We start from the raw sequence: 24,539 nt of genomic DNA, 5'->3' as shown, positions 1-24,539 counted from the left end.
TTACTAATGTCTGTCTCTGATACAGACTCCAATTAAGTGAAATGTAATGCCAGCCCAGTTCTAATTTTAATCCATGACATTGCTGGGATATCACATGGGACTACTTTGCAAAGCCACAGAGCATTTACCACTGAATGTCTTGCCATTTTTTGGAACACAATAACCTGTGTAAACTGTTTATGGAATAAACACAGATCAATACTTGTGATCAAAAAGAGCCAGTTAATATATTTGCTATGCCAAATAACACAAGCTAGATTAGAGTTTAGAATGACAATTGTTTGCTTTACACTGGCAATCTTTTGCTGCAAATAACAGTTTCAGAAAAATATTAAACATTTGGCTACTGTGAAAAGAATTATAAAGCAAAATTAAACCCTAAAATGCACTGTATTTGGAAGAGAAAAGAGTTGCTTTGTATTGTTCTGCTCAGTTACACTTGTAGTAAATTTAAACATTTGTGAAATTCCCAGACACTCTGCTATGCAGTTCTTTCTCTTCACAATAAAATCCAGGGTACCTGCTGAACAGTTATAGTACTGAACCAAGTAGTTCACACAGTGCTTCTGGCTGCAGAAGGAAGAATTTGAGATGTTTTGTTTTTGCTGGTGTTTCCCCCCCTCCCAGAATCTTAATGTAAATAACTTTTATAAAGGGCCATATTGTCCTCCATGCAGGAAAAATCTGCACAGGAAACTAAGTTTTATCTGGCAGGTATGATCCATCATGGGAGCTTGGATTAGAACAGGCAGAGTTTGGTCCTCTAAAATGACGACTTTGTTGAAATTGGTGTGAATCACAGGACACTCAGCTCTCTGATAACCATCTGCTTTTCCCAAGGCAGTATAGTTTTCTCAGGAGAGTTTTGCTATTCTCTGGGACCACGGGTCTCATTCTCTGGGAATAGGGATGTCATTAAGAGAAAACCAGTGTACAACCAGTATGACAAGATCATCACTATATTAGGCTTCACAACCCCAGTGGAAATAAAGAGATGTGATGCTGTGGTGAGTGGTCTCCCGCTCCACTCCCTTTTCAGTCAGAAATCCCAACAGTTCAGAGCACCTGCACAGAGGTTTCCACAGGATCAGGAGAAAGGGGAACTTGCATAGGAGATGCTGCTGTCCCTCCCCTTCTACCCTCCCACCCAAGCAGTACTTGATTGGGCTCCTCTCTGCATGATAATTCCATCTGATAAATATTAAAGGTGAACTTTTAGGTAAGTGGGGTTTGTCTCTCTACCCCAAAAAAGAAGCAGGCCACAACCTCATGGATCCTCCAAGATTTGAGCACATCTCAGATATGGCTTCTGGAGAGCTCTATCTCAAGATTCTGTGCCTCTGCGCTGGCTCAGGACCCGCCCTCCTTGAGCTCCCTGAAAGCACAGTCCCAACCACAGGCATCCCTGGGACCTCCTGTGAAGTCTAACCGCTGCACTGATTCCCAATGGGTTTAAGGGAATTGTGCACCCAGTCCCCAGCTCTGCTCATCTTGCCCACAGCACATTGGATCCCAAGAGAGACAGGACAGAAGAACAGGACAGAAATCACAGCTCACTGCTTGAAAGAGAATCAGTAAAACTATGTCCTCAATGACATTGCCCAAGAGTGCCGCTTGTGAAGACAGTTTTTGTAATGTGGATTCATAATCACTATGTCAAATCCTCATCAAATGGCAATGCTTTCCTGTCACTACCAACCTGGGCCAGATTAGAACTGGTTCCATGTGAAGGTAAAAGGCTCCATAATCCACCACTAACCCCCTGATCCCTGTTAGTTCCCCCCACATCCATTTATAGATACCAACTGTACTCACTTTTCAATCCTCTAAGATTTTTTTCTGATCTAGTTATTGAAAACTTCTCTTAAATACCCAATTTCCTTCCTGATTTAATTAACTACTCAGATAAGTAGAGATGATTGCAGAAGATAGACTGCCCATTTTGTTAAGGATTTGACAGACAAAAATAGAAATCTGGCTCCCTTTGCTGGCAGAGTAGTTTAATCTATCTAAGGTATTTCTAAGGCACCTATCATGTTGTATCATTCCTTCAGCCCTTCAATTTGGTTCTCATCCATAGTCATAAGGTTTTCACATGCATCATTTGGATTGCAGCCCTTACAGCAACACAAATGATAGGTGAGTAGCCTTTAGTCCATGTCCTTTTGCTAAGTCTCACGAGAGGTAGACTCCAAGCACCCCTTCTTTGTGATCTCGAATAGGAAGAAGATTTATTCTCCTGTTCAGGATTGTCTGCGTGAAATTCCCAAATAAAAAGATCCAAAGCACAAAGCCTGTCATAAGTTTTATTAATAGAAAAATCAGATTAAAACGAATCTTGTCTTACACTGCAAAAGCTAATACAGATAGAAACCATTGTGCATAGGAACATGAGTAGCAGCTTATATTTCTGGTGTATATCCTCTCCCCACAGCTTGAGAGTTTCTTCCTTGCCCCCTTAAGCAGTTAGCACATCAGGTCTTGCATCTTCCTCCCTTCCTTCTCATGGTCCCTGAGTTACACCTTTCAGGTTACTTATATCTACTCACCACAGGGTCTTATCCACAAAGGTATTCAGCCAGATGTACCCTCCAGAGAGGAGATTAGTCTCTTATGAAATGTCCTTTTTGACTTCCCCAAATTGTTTGGTTACATTACAGTGATCCTGTATTGTTTTTGCAACTCAGCGTTCTCTGGAAAGTGTATGCGCACAATGGTTTTTCTTTGCATCTTATTTGCAAACCAGCATTCACACTGTCCATTGTTTTAGCCTAAAACAACATATATGTTATTTGTCCTGGGGGTGCTAACCTGAATCCTATTGACTGTCTGCCTTGCATATGAGTTTAGAGAGGATTTATCTAATTCTTATGCGCTGTTTACACAGATTTTATTTCATATCAAATATTGATCTGTTACACCTTGGTATCTGAACAAACAATAGCTGTCATGTGCAAGGTGACGACAGTCTTTTAGAGCACAGTAGCTGTTTGCTAGGTTATGGTAATTATAAACAATGGTGGTAAGCAATTATTTGTTTAGTGATGGAAAACCTAGTCATGGCATCCTTTTGCAGGATGTTGCTTCCCAGAAGAAAAGTCTTAGAGTATGTAAACAATCCTACATACTTTCAGCCTACCAGAGTGTGTTGCAAGACAGTTCTACAGAGTTATTACAAAGAGTTGTTGGATACAAGTAAATATTCTGAAACTGTGCAGGAAGTAAATTTTGGGGGATATTGTCATCTTCCATTGTCACCTGATACTGAGTACCTGTGCCAAGAACTTTCTATGTATAAGAGGACTAGAGGAAACATTAGCACCATTAAACAATAAAAAGTCCACTGGACATCTTTAAAGATAATCATAAAGACATTTTATTTGTACATTATTTCTGCATAATTTCTTTCAGGAACTTGGAAATATTCCATTAGATTTATTAAAATAAATTCCTGTTTTCAACCAGGAATAATTGCGACGTAACTTCCCTTCTATCCAGAATAAGCAGTTTAAAAGTACTGCAGACATGTAGATATCTGTCTTTCAGTAATGTCAGCTTAGTGGCAGTCAGCACATATTATCACAGTCAGGCACTAAATACTTCCCCCCATCACATTTAGAAGTCACACTATGACCTATTAAGTATGACAGCCTCCCATAGAATAAACTACAGAACTACTCATTTTAATTGAAAAGAATGGAACAGGTTATCAATAGACTGACATAGGCTCTTGAGACCTTTCAACCACATAATATTATTATATAATAAGAAAACGGACATATGCTAGCATAGCTAGCTTTTATAATTATCGAGTTTATTCCCCTGAAGTTTAAGGATGTGTTCTGGCATTAGTGTTCTTTATTTAAGATCTAGCAGCATGAAAGCAGGGTTCTCCAAATAGGATTTCCACAAGTTAGAAAAACGGGCCATTGTAGCTCCATCAATAATTCTATGATCAGCTGACCAGCTCACATTCATTATCTGTGCTTTAAATACTTCCCCATTACCATTAAATCGGGGAAGAACCTAGAAAGAAGAGAAGGGAAGAAAATAGGAACCTGATGAAAGAAACTATACAAACATGATTCTTGTCTTAACAATTGCTAGAGCAAATATAGAGTAGTATTTCAATTAAGAGAATACAGATTTCCCCCCAATTGTTTATGTAGTGGGTCTCAAACAGAATTACCACCTACCACTCCTAAGCAACCCTGTTGAGTTTATCTTAATTCCTCCCTGACTCCAAATTATCCTGCTAGACCAAAGGTCCCAAAACTGTGGGGCGCGCTCCCTACACGGGCATGAAGGAACATTTGGGGGGCATGGCTGGGCCTGGACCAGCCCCCATGTGGGGCAGGGAGGGAACACCACCCAGCATCACTCCCCGCTCTGCTCTGGCCCTGCCCCCAGCCTTGGCTCCTGGCCATGGCACCCAGCCCTGGTCTTGGCCCCAGATCTGCCCTGAGCTGCAGCCTGAGCCTTGGCCCCCTTACCCTCATCCGCGTCCCCTTCAGCCCCTCAGGGGAGCTGCGGTCCCACTCCTGGCCCCAGGGGGCGCGGACAGGGATAAGGGAGGTATAACTCTGAAAAGTTTGGGGACCACTGTGCTAGAGAAGTTGATTGAACCTTTGGTGCTGAGGTGACACATGCCTCCCAAACCTTCCCTAAAAGCTCAAAAAGGCATAGGGGAAATATATGAAAAGTATTATCCACTAAGAAATGTAGCGGGAGGGTCTGTTTTGGTTTTTTGCTTGTCTACACTACCAAATGTATTTATCTGACTGTACAAAGTTCTTAGATAGATTTAAATCTCTGGATCACGTAACAAAACTTAAATATCAGAAGCAATTTGTTTCAAGTGTTCTCCTGGTTTGAAACCCTGCAAGTATTCTTTCTGAACAAAGATGGTATTATAAAAACCCTACAAATATCAGAATATAATCTAATTTTTTTCTTTTATACCTAGAAGCCAACAAGTTAAATAAAAACATCATGAGGTGAATATAATGGACTTCTGGTAGACAATCCCGAGCCAGAGACAAAAGATTTTTGTTTATAATTTTCATCTGTGCTCAGCCTTTTAAGTCTTATAAAAACATTGTAAGATTTCATTTACAAAGTTTACATGGTGTCCTTCTTCCACATCTTGTAGAAAAAATGCTTTCAGTAAGAACAATGTACAGTAGTACCTCAGAGTTACGAACACCAGAGTTACGAACTGATCAGTCAACCACACACCTCGTTTGGAACCAGAAGTATGCAATCAGGCAGCAGTAGAGATGAACACCCCACCCCCAAAACCCCCAGAAACAAATAAAATTCAGTACTGTGTTAAATGTAAACTACTAAAAAATGTAAGGAAACTGGTTCTGTGCTTGTTTCATTTAAATTAAGATAGTTAAAAGCAGCATTTTTCTTCTGCATAGTAAAGTTTCAAAGCTGTATTAAGTCAATGTTCAGCTCTAAACTTTTGAAAGAACAACCATAAAGTTTTGTTCAGAGGTACGAACATTTCAGAGTTACGAACAACCTCCATTTCCGAGGTGTTCGTAACTATGAGGTTCTACTGTATCGAAGGTAGACGAAATGCAAAGTTTTAATTGAATATGGTCTTACTACAGTACAAAATACCTGTGTCTTTGTAGGTAGATCAACATACACATACCTGTATCTTTCCAAGAGCACCAATAGCTACTTCAGGAGGTAGTATCACTGGTTTGGCATAGGTACCACCAATCTAAAAAGGGAAACCAAGAAAATGAGCTCAAGAATATTCCAAGAGTGCCCATTTGCAGTAGCAGCATGTTTCTTGTATGCTGTACTGTAATATTTGTTATAGAAAACACTTTTTTCTAACAATTACATATTTATCAATGTAACAGGTAGTAGTTATTTTTTAACCAATTTTTTCAATGTAAAAACATTTTTTTAACTCACTGTGCCAATATTGGAGAGAGTGAATGTTCCCCCAGTGAGGTCATTTGTTCCCAACTGGCCTGCAGAGCCCAAGGTCAGAAGGCGATTTAATTCAGAAGCAATCTCAAACACGCTACAGACCTGAACATTTTTCACGTTAGGGACAATCAAGCCTTGTTCTGTGTCCATAGCAACTCCAATGTTGTGAGAAGCCTACAATATATTCAGTTACAATACAGTAAGTTTCACTAACCAACCATACGTTATATGTAAGTTAATGCAAAAAAAGGAAATATGAATTAGCTTTATTTTATACAAACTAAAGTGCTAAAATATTGTTTTCAGTATTTCCACTAAGGAAGTTTCTGTTCAGAATAAACCACACTCTATGCAGATTTGAATTTTTTTAAAGACAAGTCTCTTTGGTACTCTCCATATAATTCTGGAACAGTAAAGGCAACCTCCAAACTATTTTTGGGGAGTTTAAATCTAGGAAATTTAGGATCCTGAATTCGACATCCCCTTGGAAATATGAATTCTTTATTCTGTTAACAAATCTGTTCACACATCGTAACAATAAAAACTATCACCCATGCTGTCAGTCTCAGCAGTGAGACCATGAATTTAAAGGAAACAGAGACTGAACTGCCCTTTCATCCTCTGAAGTGATTCAGAAAGAGTAAGTCTCAGAGATGTGGAGTAAGACAGTTCAAGGGAAGCTTGCATTCCTGACACCTGTGCTATATCATTTCTGTAAATATAGGAGTTCAGTCCTCAGGACCATCAACCCAGTACCGTTCACAAGCACAAAATAAATCCATGCAAAACGTGTATTCTGGATAGCCCTGACCACAAACTCCCTATATTTTCTATGTTGCATGTCAAGCTTCCTGCTTTCTGTCATACCAAGAAAATCCCATATTTTTTTTTTTAAGTAGAAAGGTGACTTATTTAAGACATCAGGGTTGATAGACAGAACAGTGTCACCATTGCCACAGTAACAAAACATTTCTACCCCTAAATTTTTATGGGTTATGGTTTGGGACTGCTTGGCCCCTTGTCAGAAAGAAGAGCAAGAGAGCAGGTTGCTAATATGGCTAGCAGTGGCATGTCTTTCTTAGCAGGCGCTATATAAATAGCATCAATTGCATTAATCTAGCTCTCTCCATTCAATCCATTTTGATATTAGATAGAGGTGGTGGTGTATGGATCATTTTCCATCACAGTACTTAAGAATTGCTTTGGGATCTATTGTTTTCCCCCTTTTCCATTCAAAAAAAGTTAATTTATTTGTACTGAAAAAGAGCCCTGATTATTAGATGCTTGGAGGAGCATTACTTTTTTGGCCCAGGAGTATTTTCATAAAATTGCACAAACCTTGTATGTGATATTTTGACAGTTTTCATCCACAGACGCATTAAGAATAGGATAATGCAATAATCCCAGAGAAGCTGCCTGTTAAACATAAAAAAACAATATTAACACTAAGACCTCTCTTAATACTCTTATCACCCAATGGAGAAAGGAAGGGGCAGGATGAGTGTACCTCAGGCAGCTCGTAATATCCAGAATGCAATCAAGTGTTTGTCTAGGTTACTCTAATTTCTATTTTGAAATACTCTGGTGATCCATACAAGTACCTAGATAGGTAAAGGGAACGGGTTACTGTAAGCAAGAAGAGTTCTCACTGTAGAACCAAAGAGGGTTTTTGGGTGTTGCTGATTGTAATGATGAGAGGGATAAAATAAAAAGACAATTAAAAAAGCTGGATGAAACTAAATGAAAAAATGCAGAAGAAAAGCAAGTTTTTCCTTCCTCCCCACTATGTCCTTTGGTGTCAACAGTATATGCCATCAGGAATCGTGTTCTGAAATGCAGCTATGTCTCACCTTTATGAAGAAAGGCATAAAGGAGAGTTTAACTCCACGAACTTGTGCTAGAGGTTTCAATTCTTCTCTCAACTGAACGAGCTGAGTTAAGTCAATCTCATCACAATAACCAAAGTGAGGAATCTTCAATGCAGCAGTCATGGTCTTTACCATTGCCTTGTGAAAGCCTGAAAAATATTCAATGGGTGCTTTTACCAATAAAAAGATTTTAGAAACTTTAGAGTTAGTCAGTTTCTAACGTTCAGTTTTGTTTGAAAAACTATAAATCTTTCTTTCAAAAGTTGGGATAGAATCCACTTATGATCATTCTTGCTTGGGCACCAAGTTACTTTAGTACTACACCAAGAGCTACTAAAATAGCACTGGATACAACTGGACACTCTGAGTACCTTTCCCAGACCTGAAGAAGAGTAGCTCCGTGTAAGCTCAAAAGCTTGTCTCTCTCACCAACGGAAGCTGGTCCCATAAAAGACACTACCTCACCCACCTTGTCTCTTTGTATACAATCGGAATTTTACCATGAGTGTGAAAATATTGATGGGGAGACTCGTTATACACCTGAAGCAGGTACCCGATAACTTCAGTAATGAATTTATGCTGCCCCAAATGTTTGGAATTATTTCCATATCCTAGCATCTGCCTCTAGATCATTCCTACAGGCTAACCTTGTGTGCCTCACAAATGTTAAGCTGCATCAGTCTTTTCATCTTTTCTAGCCCAAATATTATGTAACTGAGGAAAACAGAAATGTAATTTGCTCTCCCAGTGCATCTTGTCTTATCTGTGCCCATCTTAGATTGGGAGCTCTACATGGCAAGACTGATTACATTACACATAAACAATCCTACTCATTGATCCTGCTAATACATTACATAATGATTTCTATAGGAATAGTATTTGCAATACTGTTTGAAGAATTCCAGAGTACCTATTTCCAAAATTTTGCACAAAATGTTTTTAGATGTTCATAATGCACAGTTAAAAAAACAGAATTTAAAATGAACAGGTGCAAGTCACAGCCCGATGCTACTAGCAGAGAACATGATGAAACCACACAGTGCCAGAGAAGAACACTGACAACCCTGTCTGACCACCATTTGAAAAATTATTTCAAACTCCTCCTTTCTGCAAAGCACACTTACCTTTCCTGATTCTCATTGTCTCCCCACACTAGTGTGATTACAAGATGAAAGCTGGCTCTCCGTCAATGGGAATAGGAGAATCAATTTAAATGTTATCATTCACTGACTAATTATTTAGAAGCTATATCAACTATGAGTGCTACTTCATGATTGCATTTATGTTTTTACCTGTCACAGCCTCAGTTTTATCTTTCCCTGCAAACACGATGGGCTTGGAAATGGGTATAGGAATTTTAGTTCCTTTGTCCTTTGGAGCAGCTGGCGCAGTCTCCGATTTTGGTAATGGTGGGATAATTTCAGGTTTTGGTGATGGAGGTAAAATAGCTCCCGTCTGCTTGGCCAAATAATTGAGAATATCTTCTTTAAGGATGCGGTTATCTTTCCCTGTTCCAACAACTTCACTCAGTTTAATCTGAAAAGTATATAACAAACTATAGAACTTTTGCTATATAGCACAAGTAGAGAAATTATATGTTGTAATTGGATTATAAATACAAAAATGTTACAGGTACTCGAGTAACATTCCTCAGGTTAATACCTTCTTGTGACTTAGTATCTGCTCAAACACTATCTAAACTTTCTGAAAGACCCTCTGTGTCCTTAATTACATATATATATTAAGGCAGAATAATGATTATTTAAAAGGTACTTTTTTCTTATAGGAGAAATATTATATACAAGCAGTTCACAGCTTCAACAGTGAAACACTGTTCATTTGAAGCAAGCCATTTATCAACAACTTTTTTCATTGTTGTTCCCTGGCAATTCACCACCAGCTTTCAATAACATTCGAGTTTTATTGCCCTCCCAGATGCAGTCAGACTAATATACAAGCAATGGATATAAAACAGAGCTGGCTTCAATAGAACACAATCCTACATTGTTTTCCATGGCAAGGCGACGGACAGCAGGGGTTGCCAGTGTTTTGTGGCCTTTTATCTCTTGGTGTGTATGTTCTTCATGAGACACAGCAGGTGTCTCAACAACATCCTCTTCTGAGGCTACATCTGAAAATAATATAAAAACTGCTTTAACTTTACTACATTGCTCAAAGTGGTTTTGATTAAAACAGAGATATGTATACAGGTTATGGTTATGGTTATGAATATATATATATATATACACACATACATACATATATATAGATATATACACACACATATACACAGATATAGAGATATAGATATAAACGGTAATTGTAACTCTGGTTCAACTTCAGCATTACCTCACAACAGGGTGATGAAGCACTCTGGAAGGGAGGGGCTATCTCCCCAACCACAAGACACTGGTTTCAAGCACCTAGTCACTTCACCTTGAATGGTCCCTTCACCTTGAATAGTCTTTATCTAGAGATCTTGATCTGTTTTATCTTGTATTTAGCTGTGCCATTCTGAGTACGTTTCTCAGACCTGAGGAAGAGCTCTGTGTAGCTTGAAAGCTTGTCTCTCTCACCAACAGAAGTTGGTCCAATAAAAGATATTACCTCACTCACCTTGACCTCTCTCTGGGACTGACATGGCTACTACACTGCATACACCAGGCCCTTGTCCAGCCCAGGAATAAACAATGAGGAATCATCAAAGCAAATGGGAACAGCTTGAAAGTGAAAAGAAACCCCAGTCTTCAGAAACTAAGAAAGGAGAGAGTTTTCTCCACTTTGAATATCTGTAATGACTGAAGAAAATAACTGCCACCCCTTTTAAAATGGAAGGAGTTTGTACTGAAGATCATCCAGAATTTGAAGGACTGTCTCGATCCCTCCTACAGGTAGGCTGGGAAACTGTTTAAGGCAACAAGTAACTCTTATTAGAAAAGGGGTTTTATCTGCTATGAAAGTGAAAAGCTTGAGGTTGTGTCTTTATGTTTGTTTTCTGTATAGCTCATATATATGTTTGCTGTTCCTTACTATTCCATCTTTGAATCTATGGCTTTTCTATTGAATAAACTTTGTTTATTTTCATCCCAAGCAGGTGCAAAGTGTGCAAACTGTGTGGAGTGTGTATGCCATAGTGAGCTAACTGGAAGAATGTTTTCATGACTTCAGGGGTGATGAACCAGAAGGGAACAGACCAAGTATCTGGTAATTCAGAACTCAGGGAGGATTTATTTGGGGAGACTTGGGACCTGGAGGGCAGTTGGTATCTTCTCTGCAAAGAATAACTACACTGGTGAGAGCCAAGGTAAGACCTTATGCTTGTGGGTAGACTACTGGTGTCAGGGAATTGAACCCATAGCTGCACAGCACAAAGGCCCTCCAAGTTACAAGGCAGGCAATGACAAAACTCCTTACTGGTCTGGATGGACCCCAAAACATCACAGGAAACCTTATAAGAAACTGTCCATTTTGGGACTTTTTAAAAACAATCACTAGATCAAATCAAGCAGTTTTGTCATTTTTTAAAAACACACTCGGGAAGAGAATTAACCTCAAGAAATTATGGATTTTCTAATCTCTAAGTGACTGTATGAACAGTAAAAAAATCCCATTCTAGTGTAAAAAACTAAATGATTATGGAGATAAAACTGTGTTTAAACATATATAGGGTTTTTTTTCTTTTGGCAATAATACTGCTACTAAGGTATTTCACTTTACCTGAAGTAATTTAAATGTAATTAATGTTAATACATTTAGAAGTGGATCAGAAAAATACACAACAGTGTTAGATATTATTAAAGTGATTAATGCCACGTCAAGTTAAAAAAGCTTATTTGCAAATAAAGATTTAAGGTATCTATGTGATATTTAAATAAATTACTAAACAGTCATTATTTTATTTGAAATTCTAGTTAGTTCCTTGCATTTTACTCCCTAAAATAAAAGATAGCTCAGAAGTGTGTGTGTTCTGACGGGTAACAAAAGTTCCAACAATTGAAACTGTCCCCAGTGTTGAAGTTTAGAGCTGCAGTTGTTTACATTTCTCTGATATATTGCAGCGCTCAGAAGTTATTGTAATTCTCTCCAATACCTTTGGAAGCCGGAAGTCTGGGGAGAGTGTATACTTTGCTACTGTGTGATTTGTGGCATTTGCCATCACATGAAAAGAAAACAAGTAACAGTTGCAAATTTACCATCATATTGTACATAACCCAAATTATAGAATTTGGATTATCATAAATTTACATAAAATAGATTTTATTATCCTTTTCACAAGTATGTTTCATTATTGTGGTTTCACTTGAGATTATCACTTTAGAGATTTAAGGTAACATTTTAAAAAACATCTCAGTGACTCTGAATGTCAGTAGGACTTAGACTAGTAATTCATCTAGGTTCTTAAAAACATTTCACTGTTACAAGTATAATATAATTATTCAACAAGACATCTGGTGGACCCCTAAGATAACCAATACTTAATTTTATTCTCCTTCCCACAAACCATAGCTAGGTTGGTACCAAATACAAAGATATTATGCAAAACTGGACCACTAATTTATTTTTAGTGAGTTCATCGTGGAACTGAAGGCTTCTTTTTCAATATACAGCTACCCAATGGAAATGCAACCCCTTCTCTGTTATTAGAAAATAAGCTAATATAGGGATATTTTTAATAGATAGCTGAATAAAAGAAAAACTTTAGCCCCTCCTAGAGATCACAGAGCAAAAAGAAAATCATCCATTTTTCTTGAACTAACACAAATCTATCTTTTTGCCCCTAAGAAAATATTAGTCTCGTCCCCTAGCGCCCCTCCTCTACTTGCGCTACATTGATGACATCTTCATCATATGGACCCATGGAAAAGAGGCCATTGAAGAATTCCACCTGGATTTCAACAATTTCCACCCCACCATCAACCTCAGCATGGACCAGTCCACACAAGAGATCCACTTCCTGGACACTACAGTGCAAATAAGTGATGGTCACATAAACACCACCCTATACCGGAAACCTACTGACCGCTATACTTACCTACATGCCTCCAGTTTACATCCAGGACACATCACACGATCCATTGAGTACAGCCAAGCCCTAAGATACAACCGAATTTGCTCCAATCCCTCAGACAAAGACAAACACCTACAAAATCTTTATCAAGCATTCTTAAAACTACAATATCCACCTGGAGAAGTGAGGAAACAGATTGACAGAGCGAGACAGGTACCCAGAAATCACCTAGTACAGGACAGGCCCAACAATGAAAATAACAGAACACCACTGGCCATCACGTACAGCCCCCAGCTAAAACCTCTCCAGCGCATTATCAACGATCTACAACCTATCCTGGAAATCGATCCCTTACTCTCAGAGACCTTGGGAGGCAGGCCAGTCCTCGCTTACAGACAACCCCCAACCTGAAGCAAATACTCACCAGCAATTACACACCACAGCACAGAAACACCAACCCAGGAACCAATCCCTGTAGGAAACCTCGTTGCCTACTCTGTCCCCATATCTACTCTAGCGACACCATCTGAGGACCCAACCACATCAGCCAGACCATCAAGGGCTCATTCACCTGCACGTCTACTAATGTTATATATGCCATCATGTGCTAGCAATGCCCCTCTGCCATGTACATTGGCCAAACCGGACATCCCTACGTAAAAGACTAAATGGACACAAATCGGACATCAGGAATGGTAACATACAAAAGCCAGAAGGTGAACACTTCAATCTTCCTGGACATTCTATAACAGATTTAAAAGTAACTATTCTTGAACAAAAAAATGTCAGAAATAGTCTTCAAAGAGAAACAGCAGAACTAAAATTCATTTGCAAATTTAACACCATTAATTTGGGCTTGAATAGGGACTGGGAGTGGCTGGCTCACTACAGAAGCAGCTTTTCCTCTCCTGGAATTGACACCTTCTCATCTATTATTGGGAGTGGACTACATCCTCCCTGATTGAATTGGCCCTATCAACACTGGTTCTCCACTTGTGAGGTACTCCCTTCTCTTCATGTGTCATTATATAATGCCTGCATCTGTAACTTTCACTCCATGCATCTGAAGAAGTGAGGATTTTTACCCACGAAAGCTTATGCCCAAATAAATCTGTTAGTCTTTAAGGTGCCACTGGACTCCTTGTTGTTTTTGTGGATACAGACTAACATGGCTACCCCCTGATACTAGTCTGTCTGATAGTTATTTACAGACAGAGGACAAACAAATGCATCCTCCTCTTAAAATTGTTTTTAAAAAATCCTATATGGAAGTTTAAACACCGAGCCTTAGTCAATAAATATTACACACAGCCCTCCCAACCATGCAAAGCCTGGAAAATCTACATAAGCAGGATATACAGAGGCAAAACCCCTAGATTGAAATCCTGGCTCCAGTGAAGCCAATGGCAAAACTCCCACAGACTTCATGGGAGTTTCATCCCTAATCTTCAGGAGAGAATTAGGGTCATTTGCCATGCACCCCAACTCCTGACTCTATCTCTTGGGCTAGATATGTACAAGAATGCAAAACTGCCAGTATATCATTGCAGTATTGTGGCTGATTTTAAAAGCACAAACTAGTTGAAACTTAAAGTTTCGATTCCCAAAGTAATACATCCCCTTGTGCAGATGCAATATTGTTTATTGTATGGAATATAAAATTGCATGCCTCTATGTAGAATGGAGCTGTTACGATTTTTGTGGGAACCATGATTTTGAATTGTCTGACTTGAAAATTTCAAACTCTACCACCAACAACTTTGGATTTTTTTCTATTTTTTTTTTTTGATATAAAAAAGGTAAAAAGAATGTTGATAATATTTAAATGCATGCACCACTGTTCTACTTTATGTAGTACAGGGGTGGGGAACCTTTTTTGTGTCAGGGGCCATTGATCCATCCAAAAAATCAATGGTGGGCCACACATGTTCAACTCCGTGCCCGGGGGGGCACGGAGGCTAGGGGCTTCTCCCCCCCTGCAGCGGGGCAAGCTGGTGCTCATGGCTCCAGCCCCGCCGGGGGGAGGTGGGTGAGAAGGGGGAGAGAGGAGGGCACCAAGACTCAGAGCTTCCCCCCCCCCGCTCGCGGCAGGGAGAGCCAGCACTTGCAGCGCCAGTCCATCGGCACCAGCCCTGCGGGCAGGAAGCCCCGAGCCTCCGTGCCCCCCCCACCCCTCCCAGCGGGTGAGCTGAACGTGTGTGGTCCATGGGCCGGATGAAAATGAGCAAGGGGCCGGGTCTGGCCCACGGGCTGTAGGTTCCTCACCCATGGTGTAGTTTCTTATATACAGAAGTTAAATTGTATAGATTTTAATTAAATTCATTTTCTGCAAAAAATGTAATCTTAATCTTGAATTCCCCTGAATACCTGGATGGTTTTGACAACAAAAATAAATTAATATGCAAGAGGAAAAATGTTTACAATACCTTTCAGAGCATCAGTTTCTATGTCCACTAATGGTTTTCCAACATAAGCAATTTCATCTAGATTATAATGGAGTTTTCTAATGATGCCATCATAACGACTAGTGATAGTGACAGAAGCTTTATCACTTTGTACTTCACAGATGCTATCAAACTGAGACACACTATCACCTTCTTTTACATACCTATGGGGGGGGAAAAGATAGGCTTACATAGCACATGAGAGTAAAATCATACTGTCTCAATGTATTCTTTTAATAAACCCAATTATGAATAACAGTATAATATAATGTGTTGTTTAAAATGTGAATGTATTCTGTTGTATACCTCTTGCCAGCCTATAGACAGGAGAACTATCTTTGATATGCAAAATGTTACCATGACTTGGGATTCTTCCCCACAATACATTTGTTCTATCATTTTACTACAAATATTAGTGTTCTCTTGACAGTATACAAACCATTTCTAACTAAAAGCCTCATGTTCAGTTAATTAATAGCACAGGTTGGTCTGATCCTGACAACATGAATATGTGACAGGGAAGCTCTACAGTTGTAGGGTTACCATTCGTCCGGATTCTGCCGGACATGTCCGGCTTTTTTGAGTTAAAAATAGCGTCCGGGGGGAATCTGTAAATGTCCGGATTTCCCCCCCATGCAGAGTGTGCGCGGCTGACAGGGCAGCCGGCCGGATCGTGCCACTCGCACGGGGCTCTGGCAGCCAGAGCCCCTTCTCCACTTCCCCCTCCTCTCCCCTGCAACTTGAGATCACTCCCCTCCTCTCTCTCCCTCCCTCCCTCCCCCTCCCTGCATTCGCAGATCGCTGGCCGGCCGTTCGCCTCGGGCCTCCGGCAGTCTGGACCTCCTCCCCCTGCTCCCCCTCCCCTGCTGCTGAGTGCGCTGCTCTGCAGCACTCTGTTCTGAGCGGCACGGTAAGGGGGCCAGGGGGTCAGAGAAGTTGCAGGGAGGTTCTGGAGGGGGCAGTCAAGAGACAGGGAGCAGGGTTGGATGGGTCGGGAGTTTGGGGGGGGCTGTCTGGGGGTTGGGGGTGTAAGGTTTTGGGCAGTCAGGGTACAGGTAGGGAGTAGGGTCCTGGGAGGCAGTTAGGGTGGGGGGAAGGTCTCAGGAGGGGGCAGTCAGGGGACAAGGAGCAGGGAGGCTTAGGTAGGGGGTGGAGTCCTGGGGGCCAGTTAGGGGCAGGGGTCCCAGGAGGGGGCAGTCAGGGGAGAAGGAGTGGGGGGGAGGGTTGGGGGTTCTGAGGAGGGTGGGAAGTGGGAGGGAGTGGAAGGGGCAGGGGCGGGGCTAGGGCAGGACGGGGGCGGGGCTAGGGCGGGGCTCCTCCCGTCCTCTTTTTTGATTGTTGAAATATGGTAACCCTATACAGTTGGAGAGTCTACCTCCAGCTGACACAGAGCAAAAAGCATTCCATGGCTGCTTTCCCCTTAGTGGAGTCTCAATTCTATTCAATCAATTTACCATTGAGGTTTTGGGAATGATTTCTGTGCTAGGTTCTTCCATTTTAAAAGGAATTATGGGCCTAACTGGGGTTTTCCTAGCCAGAAGCTCCTTTCCAAAATTCAGCCTAACACATGTGGCCCAAACTTAAACCTCCTGCACCCCCAAACTAGTCATTGTGGAGGGAAGAGAGAGTGCTACCTTTAGCTGTAATTAAATAATGGACTCTCCCCCAAAGCAGTCCATGATGAGGTAGAACAATAGAATATTAAACTCAGTTTATACAGGGCATGGGTCTTCAAAATGTGGCAAACATAATTAAAAAAAGCCTACACAGGTAACACAAAAAGGTTATTCACAATCTATTGATAATTAATGTAGACATTAAAGCATTTTTAATTTCTGAGTATATTAGTAACAAAATTAAACTTACCATTCTTTCACAGTCACCTCTGTAATTCCTTCTCCAATATCAGAGAGCTTAAACTGGACAATTTGGCCATTTGAAACTTGAAACAGATAATCGGACAAAAATAGCAAGTTAAATATTAAATCTAAAATACCAGCTAGAAAGATGTTAATGCACCAAATATACTAGATTATGTACTAGTAATTAGACACAAATCACAACTACTAACATAATGGGAATGTAAAATAAGTTACTTAAATATAAAAAAAACTTACTAGCAGATGTTCTGAACAATCTGTGTTGATGACTAAACTTGAATGCAGATTTGTCAAATATGCTCATGTATTTGGACTTTATAAAGCGAACACTGCTACACGATCTAATATGGTGAACACAGATCTGGAGGGGAAAAAAATCTCAAGTATTAAAAAGGTGGGGTCTTAAATTACACTTGAAAACATTCTATAATGTATACAGATTCTAAATTAGCACAGTCTTTATTTGTCATATGTACTTATATAGTTTTACTAATATAACACTTGGGAGTTCAAAAACATCAAAACATCAAGTATTTTGTCATCACTAGTGAATAAAAATCATGACAAGATTTGGCATCAAATATATAGCTGTTATTGTTTCTAAGCAACTGGCATATGTTTTACAAAGATTACATACACACACTAAACACAAGTACAGCCATTTAAAATATTCATATGCAAAATGCATGCTGGAAAGAATTTTTAATGTGAGGGAAAAAATCTGTACATTTTCCTTTGACTTTATAGTAATCACAGGTTGATCTGAGGTGCTAATTAGAAAGTAATTGAGATTCTAGGGCACAAACGACTGCCTTTCCAGTCCCATTTAAAATAATCTAGAATTGGCACATACCTTCAGGTTATTATTCTTTAACATCAGCTTTATTAAATTATTTTAGCATTGGGTATAATTTGCATGTTTTCTTTAGATCTGAAATTATATACAGTCCAGAAACCTAATTCAGGAGTCAATACAATAGTCTGAAAAGTTCTTTGATATAGAGGCATTGTATAGTCACAGAAGCAGTAATTCTGGATAAATGCCTACAGGCCAAGAGTGCTCCCACTGAAGTTAATGGATGTTTTATTATTAACCTCAATGGCAGTTAAACCAAGCCCTTAGAAACAGAAACCAGTTTACTACTTTAGCATGTATTAGAGCATAAGCTTTCGTGGGTCTCATGCGTCTGACAAAGTGGGTATTCACCCACAAAAGCTTATGCTCCAATACATCTGTTAGTCTATAAGGTGCCACAGGACTCTTTGTTGCTTTTTACAGATCCAGACTAACACGGCTACCCCTCTGATACTTTAGCACGAAACATGTTTATTTAAATTTTATTCTGGTTTTATGTTGTCTAAAAATGATCCCTAAAGCTAACAAAAATAACTTTAAATAAATTAACTGCTGAGATTTGCTACTAAAAAACAAAACTCAGGTGCTACAATGTACCTCAAGTGGCTCAGACCGTAAAATTTAGAAATTATCTTCTTAGAGGATCCAGAAAACAGGATACCTGCATGGGAAAGTTTGCAATTATGTGTTTTAACTTAATTTTCCCCCCTCTCTTAGTTCAGACAAATAGAAAAGCATATTAACTTCCTATAGACAAAGAATATTAAACTTCTCCCATAAACTAGGAAAGGATTGGTTTTATGTGACACCTTTCATAAGAAAGGTAATCCAGAATACTATGCTATATTGAATTTTAGGTACTGTTCACGTATTTCTTATGCATATTAGTATATATAATTTGATCTGATATATAAATACCCATAACTGTTTCCTTTTTTTCCAGAAACAATATTTACATTGCACAGGCTAACTCTAACAACATTCCAAAGTCATTTTCAGCTACCTTTTAGCTACTTGTTACTGAGACAATCTCTGTTGAGCCAGAATGAGTATTTTTCTAATTCCCCCTATGAATATCCCTTCCTGCCTATTTTCATGACACAAATTCAGCAAAATAATATTAAACGACAGTAGCTCTTGTTTCATGAAAACATTTAAAGTTTATGGCAAGTTAGATTATGTTCCAGTAAAGTGTGAATGACTTTTCTGCCCTGATTTTTGGATTTTTTGTTTGTTTCATGTTTACATCTCCCCACTTGAGATCATGGCTATATTGTTTGCTCAATAAGGCTTATAAATTCAGAACATAAAATACAATTCTATTCCCTTATAAAGCCCCTAACTGGAAAATGCTCAATATTTACCTGAATAGATGATCACAAGCAGCAACTATCACTAAATCTGAAGTTTCATGAATGCATTCCATTTGATTTTAACATTAGGTAACCATTGAAGATAGTAAATTAGTACTGTCACTGCCAAAAAAACAGACTGGTTTTGGTACAGAAGATTTTCAGTCCTGTCTTGAGTTGACATTTTTAGGAATAATTAAAAACTAATGCAGTGTTTTAAATGAAATCTGTCTTTGATTTTTAATACTACACATTCTTTACGAAAAAACTTGGTGGGTTAACAGTTAACATATTAAATGAATCATCCAGCATATACAATAAGGTGTTACTTTCTTAACAGCTCAAATCCATGGACTAAAGATGCTGGTAATTTCACTGCGTAATATCACTATAGCAATATTTATTGTTTCATTGAACAAATTACAAAATAATTTGTTATTATGACATGAAATAAGAGAATCACTCTTTTAATCCTATACTAGGTGTACCATTTAAATAATCCAACAAATATAAGAATGTTAAACACATACACTGATCTTTGTAGGATTGGGCCTTAGTTAGAAACTGAGTCGAAACAAGCTTTGTAGGCTAGCTAAAGCCAGAAAACATTTATGAAAACAAGTGCTTGACACCCAGGATATGTCTTTACTGGTCGATTTAACCTGGTTGATTGGCACCCAGATCTGAACACCAGCGTTAGCCTAGACTGGGTTTGAATGTTTCCATAGTAAAGTCATACCAATGTTACTGTGTCCTCTCTGTTTCTGCACTCGCTTGTGTGTACTTGAGAACATATCCATGGTTCTTTGTGCTGAGACACTAAGATTCTTTCCCAGTCAATTGTTGGAGAACTTTTCTGTCCTTTGAGGGGCACTATAGGAAGGGTATTAGAGGACTACCAGCACTCAAGTGATTTTACCTGGACCCTCACTGTAACGCGGGCTGGTTTCTGCCCAAGTGAAAGCAGCAGATTCTAATCTATACCCTCAGCCATGTAAACTAGCCTGGATGTGAAGTACCTCCAAACCCGGGTCACAAGTTTTTCTATGGAGATAATGGGGTGTGGACTAAAATCTGGGTAAGAGCCCAAGTTGACTGCACAGTGAAGATATACCCATTGTCAGACACTGCCATTGTCTGACAATTATAGTAACACAACAGTCTTCCCATGCAAACGTTAAACTTATTTCCAGAATGGTTCTGCTGGCCCAATTTTGCTCCTGGATTTCTAGATAGGTAAAAGAGGCCCCTGTGCTTTCTCAATCTACAGCTGTCCAGGAGACTATACTGCTAGCTTCACAACAGCAGTTGATGCCATATTCCCTTCAGGCTTGATTACCATTATATACTCTACTTAAAGCTACTACTTAAGTCCATGTGAAATCTTCAGTTAGCGGAGAATGCCACTGCTTTCTTCCTAAGTGGGGCAGCTGGAACAACACATGTGCTCATATCTTTGCATTGACTGTTAGTTTGCAGGTACAATGCAAGGTGTTGATCTTTACAGACCTGAATTAAAGTTATGGGACCAGTTAAATTAAACTGCAAAGCACTCAATCTCAAAACCCAGTCTGAACACAGTGTGTTCAGTCTAAGGCCTTTCAGTGAAGGATGCCTACCTTGTGAACTCACTTGTCTCGGCAGTCTCTCAGAACTAGAACATAACTGAACTTCAGGGTAAGTATTTTTTTTAAAAAATATTTGTTTAAATTTTGTTTTGCATACATTTTCTATATTTGAAAGTGCACAGCTGCCTTCATAGAAATCAGTAAAATAAAAATTGTATCACAATGTTATGATTATTTTATCATGAAACCTCAACGTAAGTTATAGGCAAAAATATATTTACTGAATCCTGACAACCCTCATGACTCTTTGCAGTGGATGTTTTCAGGAAGAGAAATGGAATGTCTTCCAAGAATAAGAGAAAATACATGCAGTTAGGTATCCAATCTAAACAGACAATGCTAAATTACAGACCAGATAACTCACTGATGCAAATAGAAAAAAGAACCACTTTTACCTTAACATAGTTTTCCTCTGGATATGAAAAGCAGGCATCCTGATTAGATAGACGACTAACAAGACAACGCAGAAACAAGAAGCGGGAGTTTTCAAAATGCTTTGACAATTACAGTGAGTTGAATATTGTCTAAAAAATGGTTGATTGCTAAACTGTTTAGACAATTGTCACAAAAATCCTTCACTACAGTATTATTAAGTGAATCCTAAATAAGAGTAACAGATTTATTTGGGCATAAGCTTTCGTGGGTAAAAAACCTCACTTCTTCAGATGCATGGAGTGAAAGTTACAGATAATCTGTTAGTCTTTAAAGTGCCACCGGACTCTTTGTTGTTTTTGTGGATACAGACTAACACGGCTACCCCCTGATACTAAATAAGAGGGAAAACTTGGTAGGTCTGTGACTAGATGGAATTGGATATAATTGTTTATAGCTGATACGATGCTGTGGGGACAAAAAATATCCACTTCTCTCACAAAGCAGGATATATGTTCATTTTAAATGGTTTTTCACTTGGAAAAGCTCATGAGATATTTTCATTTTTGTGAAGTTCCACATGACAACAGCAATCATATAATCCTACACCAACATGCTTCAATAAAGGTTTCAATATAGACAGTTGCAAATACTGAGCATCATTTTGCAAAAACATTTTTAATTGACGAGATTACAGGTTTTATTAAAAGCAGACTGTTTGAACCCCTCCCAGCAAGTCAGGAGGCTGCTTATGCCAGCTCTTTGGAGCTACACATACAACATGATTGTGACGCAAAGACACATACACAAGGACCATATATAGCCTACATAGGGATGTATTAGTATATCAAGGGAGTTGCCATCTGTGTGGGATATATAGGTGATGCAATGGGACAGATAATTGTGAGGCTTACCTAAAAAAGGGTATAACTGGCTTATGAAAATGTGTATTTGAGATGTGGATTTCCTTGTAGAGATGTTTGTATATTGAAGAGATATGAAACAGTAGGGAAATATCTGCATTGGGATGTCTGGGCTGGTGGGTTATGGGGTGGAGAGGGGTCCACATTGGGGTGTCTAAGCTGGGAGGCTCTGGCATGGGGACCAGTGGGGTGTCAGCTATGGCAAGGGACAAGTCAGCACAGGGGATTCTTGGACGGGAGCTATGGCACAGGGATGGGTCCACATGGGTATCTGGGACAGCGGGCTGTGGGGTGTCAGGGACGGATCTGCACTGAGGTGTCTGGGAGGAGGGTTAGAGTGTCTGAGACAGGAGGCAACAGCCTCCGGGAGGGGTCCATACTGGGGTGCCTGGGATGGGGCTGTGGGAAGGGACAGGTCTGCACTGCGATGTTTGGGGCAGCGGATCTGAGCTATCTGGGACAGGGGACTATGGCCTGCGGGAGAGGCTTGCACAGGGGTGTCTGGGATGGGGACGGGTCCAAAGGGGGGTTACGGGGCAAGCGGAGGTGTCTGGGGCGTCTCTCCACTAGGGACCTTCCTCTCTCCCCTGCTCAGGCGGGGCAGGAGGTGCCAGAGGCAGCGGCTCCCCGGCGGGCCCGCGCACCCGAGAAGGCGGGGGTGCACGCGTTGCCTGGCCCCTCATAAGCTCCAAGGCGCCCCGCCCCCCTTACCAGGCGCCCCGCAGTCCGCGAGCAGCTCCTCAGCGCCCTCACTGCCGCCATCTTAAACAGGAAAGAGAGGGAGCCCCCACAACGCCCCCCACACCTCCCACCCGTCAACCAATCAGAAGACAGCGTCAGACACAGCAGCCAATCGGGGTAGAGGACTAGCCCACTCCCAAAGCCAGTCGGTGGTCTAGGGAGCGGCAAGGTCTTGGGGCATCAATTTGTTAGGGCGCGGCGGAGCTTTGTGACTCGGGGCGGCCAGCGTGGGCGTGGCTGGGGGGCGAGCGGGCGTCCCCCAAAGGTGAAACTGCTGGGGAAGGGACTTCGGGGAGACTCGTCCCGCACAGCACGGGGCGGAGCAAGGAATCGTGGCAGCTTCAAACGGGCCCGTCTCACCCACATGAATTCACAGCGCCTTAAGTTCACCTATGCAGAGTCCCCACGCCCATACTTATACCACCACCAAAGGTGGCCGGCTTTCCCTGGGTATTGGAAACGATTGTCTTTCCCACTCCCCTGCAGGAAAGACACACAAACCAGGGGCTGCGGGATGAAACTGACTACTACAGCACTCAGCCTTCATCAGTGATGTTTGCATTGATTGAAGCACCGCAAAGGATGCCGTCAACGCACAAAGTCAACAAATGTGGGGGACCGGGGAGGATGACGGTTTTGCTTTGATCTTTCAGTTATAGGGATTTTAGAGGTTACCTAATAGGTACAAAAATATCAGATTGAAATGTGACTATAAAAGGGAATTTCCGTTTTAAATTTCATAATAAACATTAAAGAGCGAGTGATCATCAAATAAAGTTGGTATTTCTCGTTGTTTTAGTTTTTTTAACTCTTTACTCTCTGAGATTATTATTCATTTATTTTAATTTAATTTAATTTTCTCAGAGGAGAGCCCTGCAAATCCGCAGATACAAAGCAAATATCTGCAGATATCTGAAGATCATGGACAGATGCTGATCCAAATTTTATTTCTAAAGGCCTGCAAATCTGCAGCTATCCATGGATTATTTTGCGGATCACGGATCAGATGCGGATACAATTTTTGTATCCGTGCAGGGCTCTATCTTGGAGCTTTCACAGCAACTGAAAATGCATACTATCAAAATTATCCCTTGTATCTACACAGTAAGACCTTGTCTGCACACAGTGGTCCTAATGTGGATGCAGTTATATTGGTGTAAATGTGCTTATAACAACATAATTTATTCCTAGGAAGCAGAATAAACTAAACCAGTAGAAGCACATTTACACTAGTATAACTGCATTCAAACTAGAGGTTGTACTGTTATAACTATTGCAGTAAAAAAAATCACCCCCAAACATAATTATACCCATACAAAATCTGTAAGAAATATTATATCCCTTTATTTTATGCCCCCTTTTTTCCTGTTAATTTTGATAGCCTTATCATGTATTGGATTGATAGTTTTCTTAACTTTTTCACAGTTGTTTCCTGCTTTATGAGTGGCAAAAGCAACTATGAAAGGAGGCTGGTTAATTTATTCTACCATATTGTGTATAGCTATACAAATT

The 24,539-nt window shown here is 40.1% G+C and overlaps 1 protein-coding gene across 4 annotated transcripts; it reads right to left on the bottom strand.

The window, feature by feature from the left end:
- Positions 1-3,424: 3,424 nt before the first annotated feature.
- LOC112121861 (lipoamide acyltransferase component of branched-chain alpha-keto acid dehydrogenase complex, mitochondrial-like) lies at positions 3,425-23,080 on the bottom strand. Of its 4 annotated transcripts, XM_026655709.2 has the most exons (13): positions 22,998-23,074; positions 21,387-21,441; positions 19,376-19,486; positions 17,393-17,516; positions 17,142-17,217; positions 15,258-15,439; positions 9,827-9,954; positions 9,116-9,359; positions 7,806-7,972; positions 7,294-7,371; positions 5,938-6,129; positions 5,666-5,737; positions 3,425-4,026 (listed from the first exon to the last, which is right to left on the bottom strand). In XM_026655709.2, the coding sequence occupies exons 4-13, from the start codon at positions 17,457-17,459 to the stop codon at positions 3,859-3,861; spliced, it is 1,374 nt and encodes a 457-aa protein (XP_026511494.1). In that variant the 5' UTR covers positions 17,460-17,516; positions 19,376-19,486; positions 21,387-21,441; positions 22,998-23,074; the 3' UTR covers positions 3,425-3,858. The 4 variants fall into 4 exon arrangements, with proteins under 4 accessions (XP_026511494.1, XP_026511496.1, XP_026511493.1 ...); XM_026655711.2 differs by lacking the exon at positions 19,376-19,486; XM_026655708.2 differs by lacking the exon at positions 21,387-21,441 and having other exon boundaries at positions 22,998-23,055.
- Positions 23,081-24,539: the final 1,459 nt, after the last annotated feature.

Source organism: Terrapene carolina, unplaced genomic scaffold (assembly GCF_002925995.2).
Source record: "Terrapene carolina triunguis isolate 2854851 unplaced genomic scaffold, T_m_triunguis-2.0 Scaffold210, whole genome shotgun sequence".
NCBI lineage: Eukaryota > Metazoa > Chordata > Testudines > Emydidae > Terrapene > Terrapene triunguis.
Note: the sequence above shows the minus strand (reverse complement) of the source record. Positions and strands in the feature narration are given on the sequence as shown.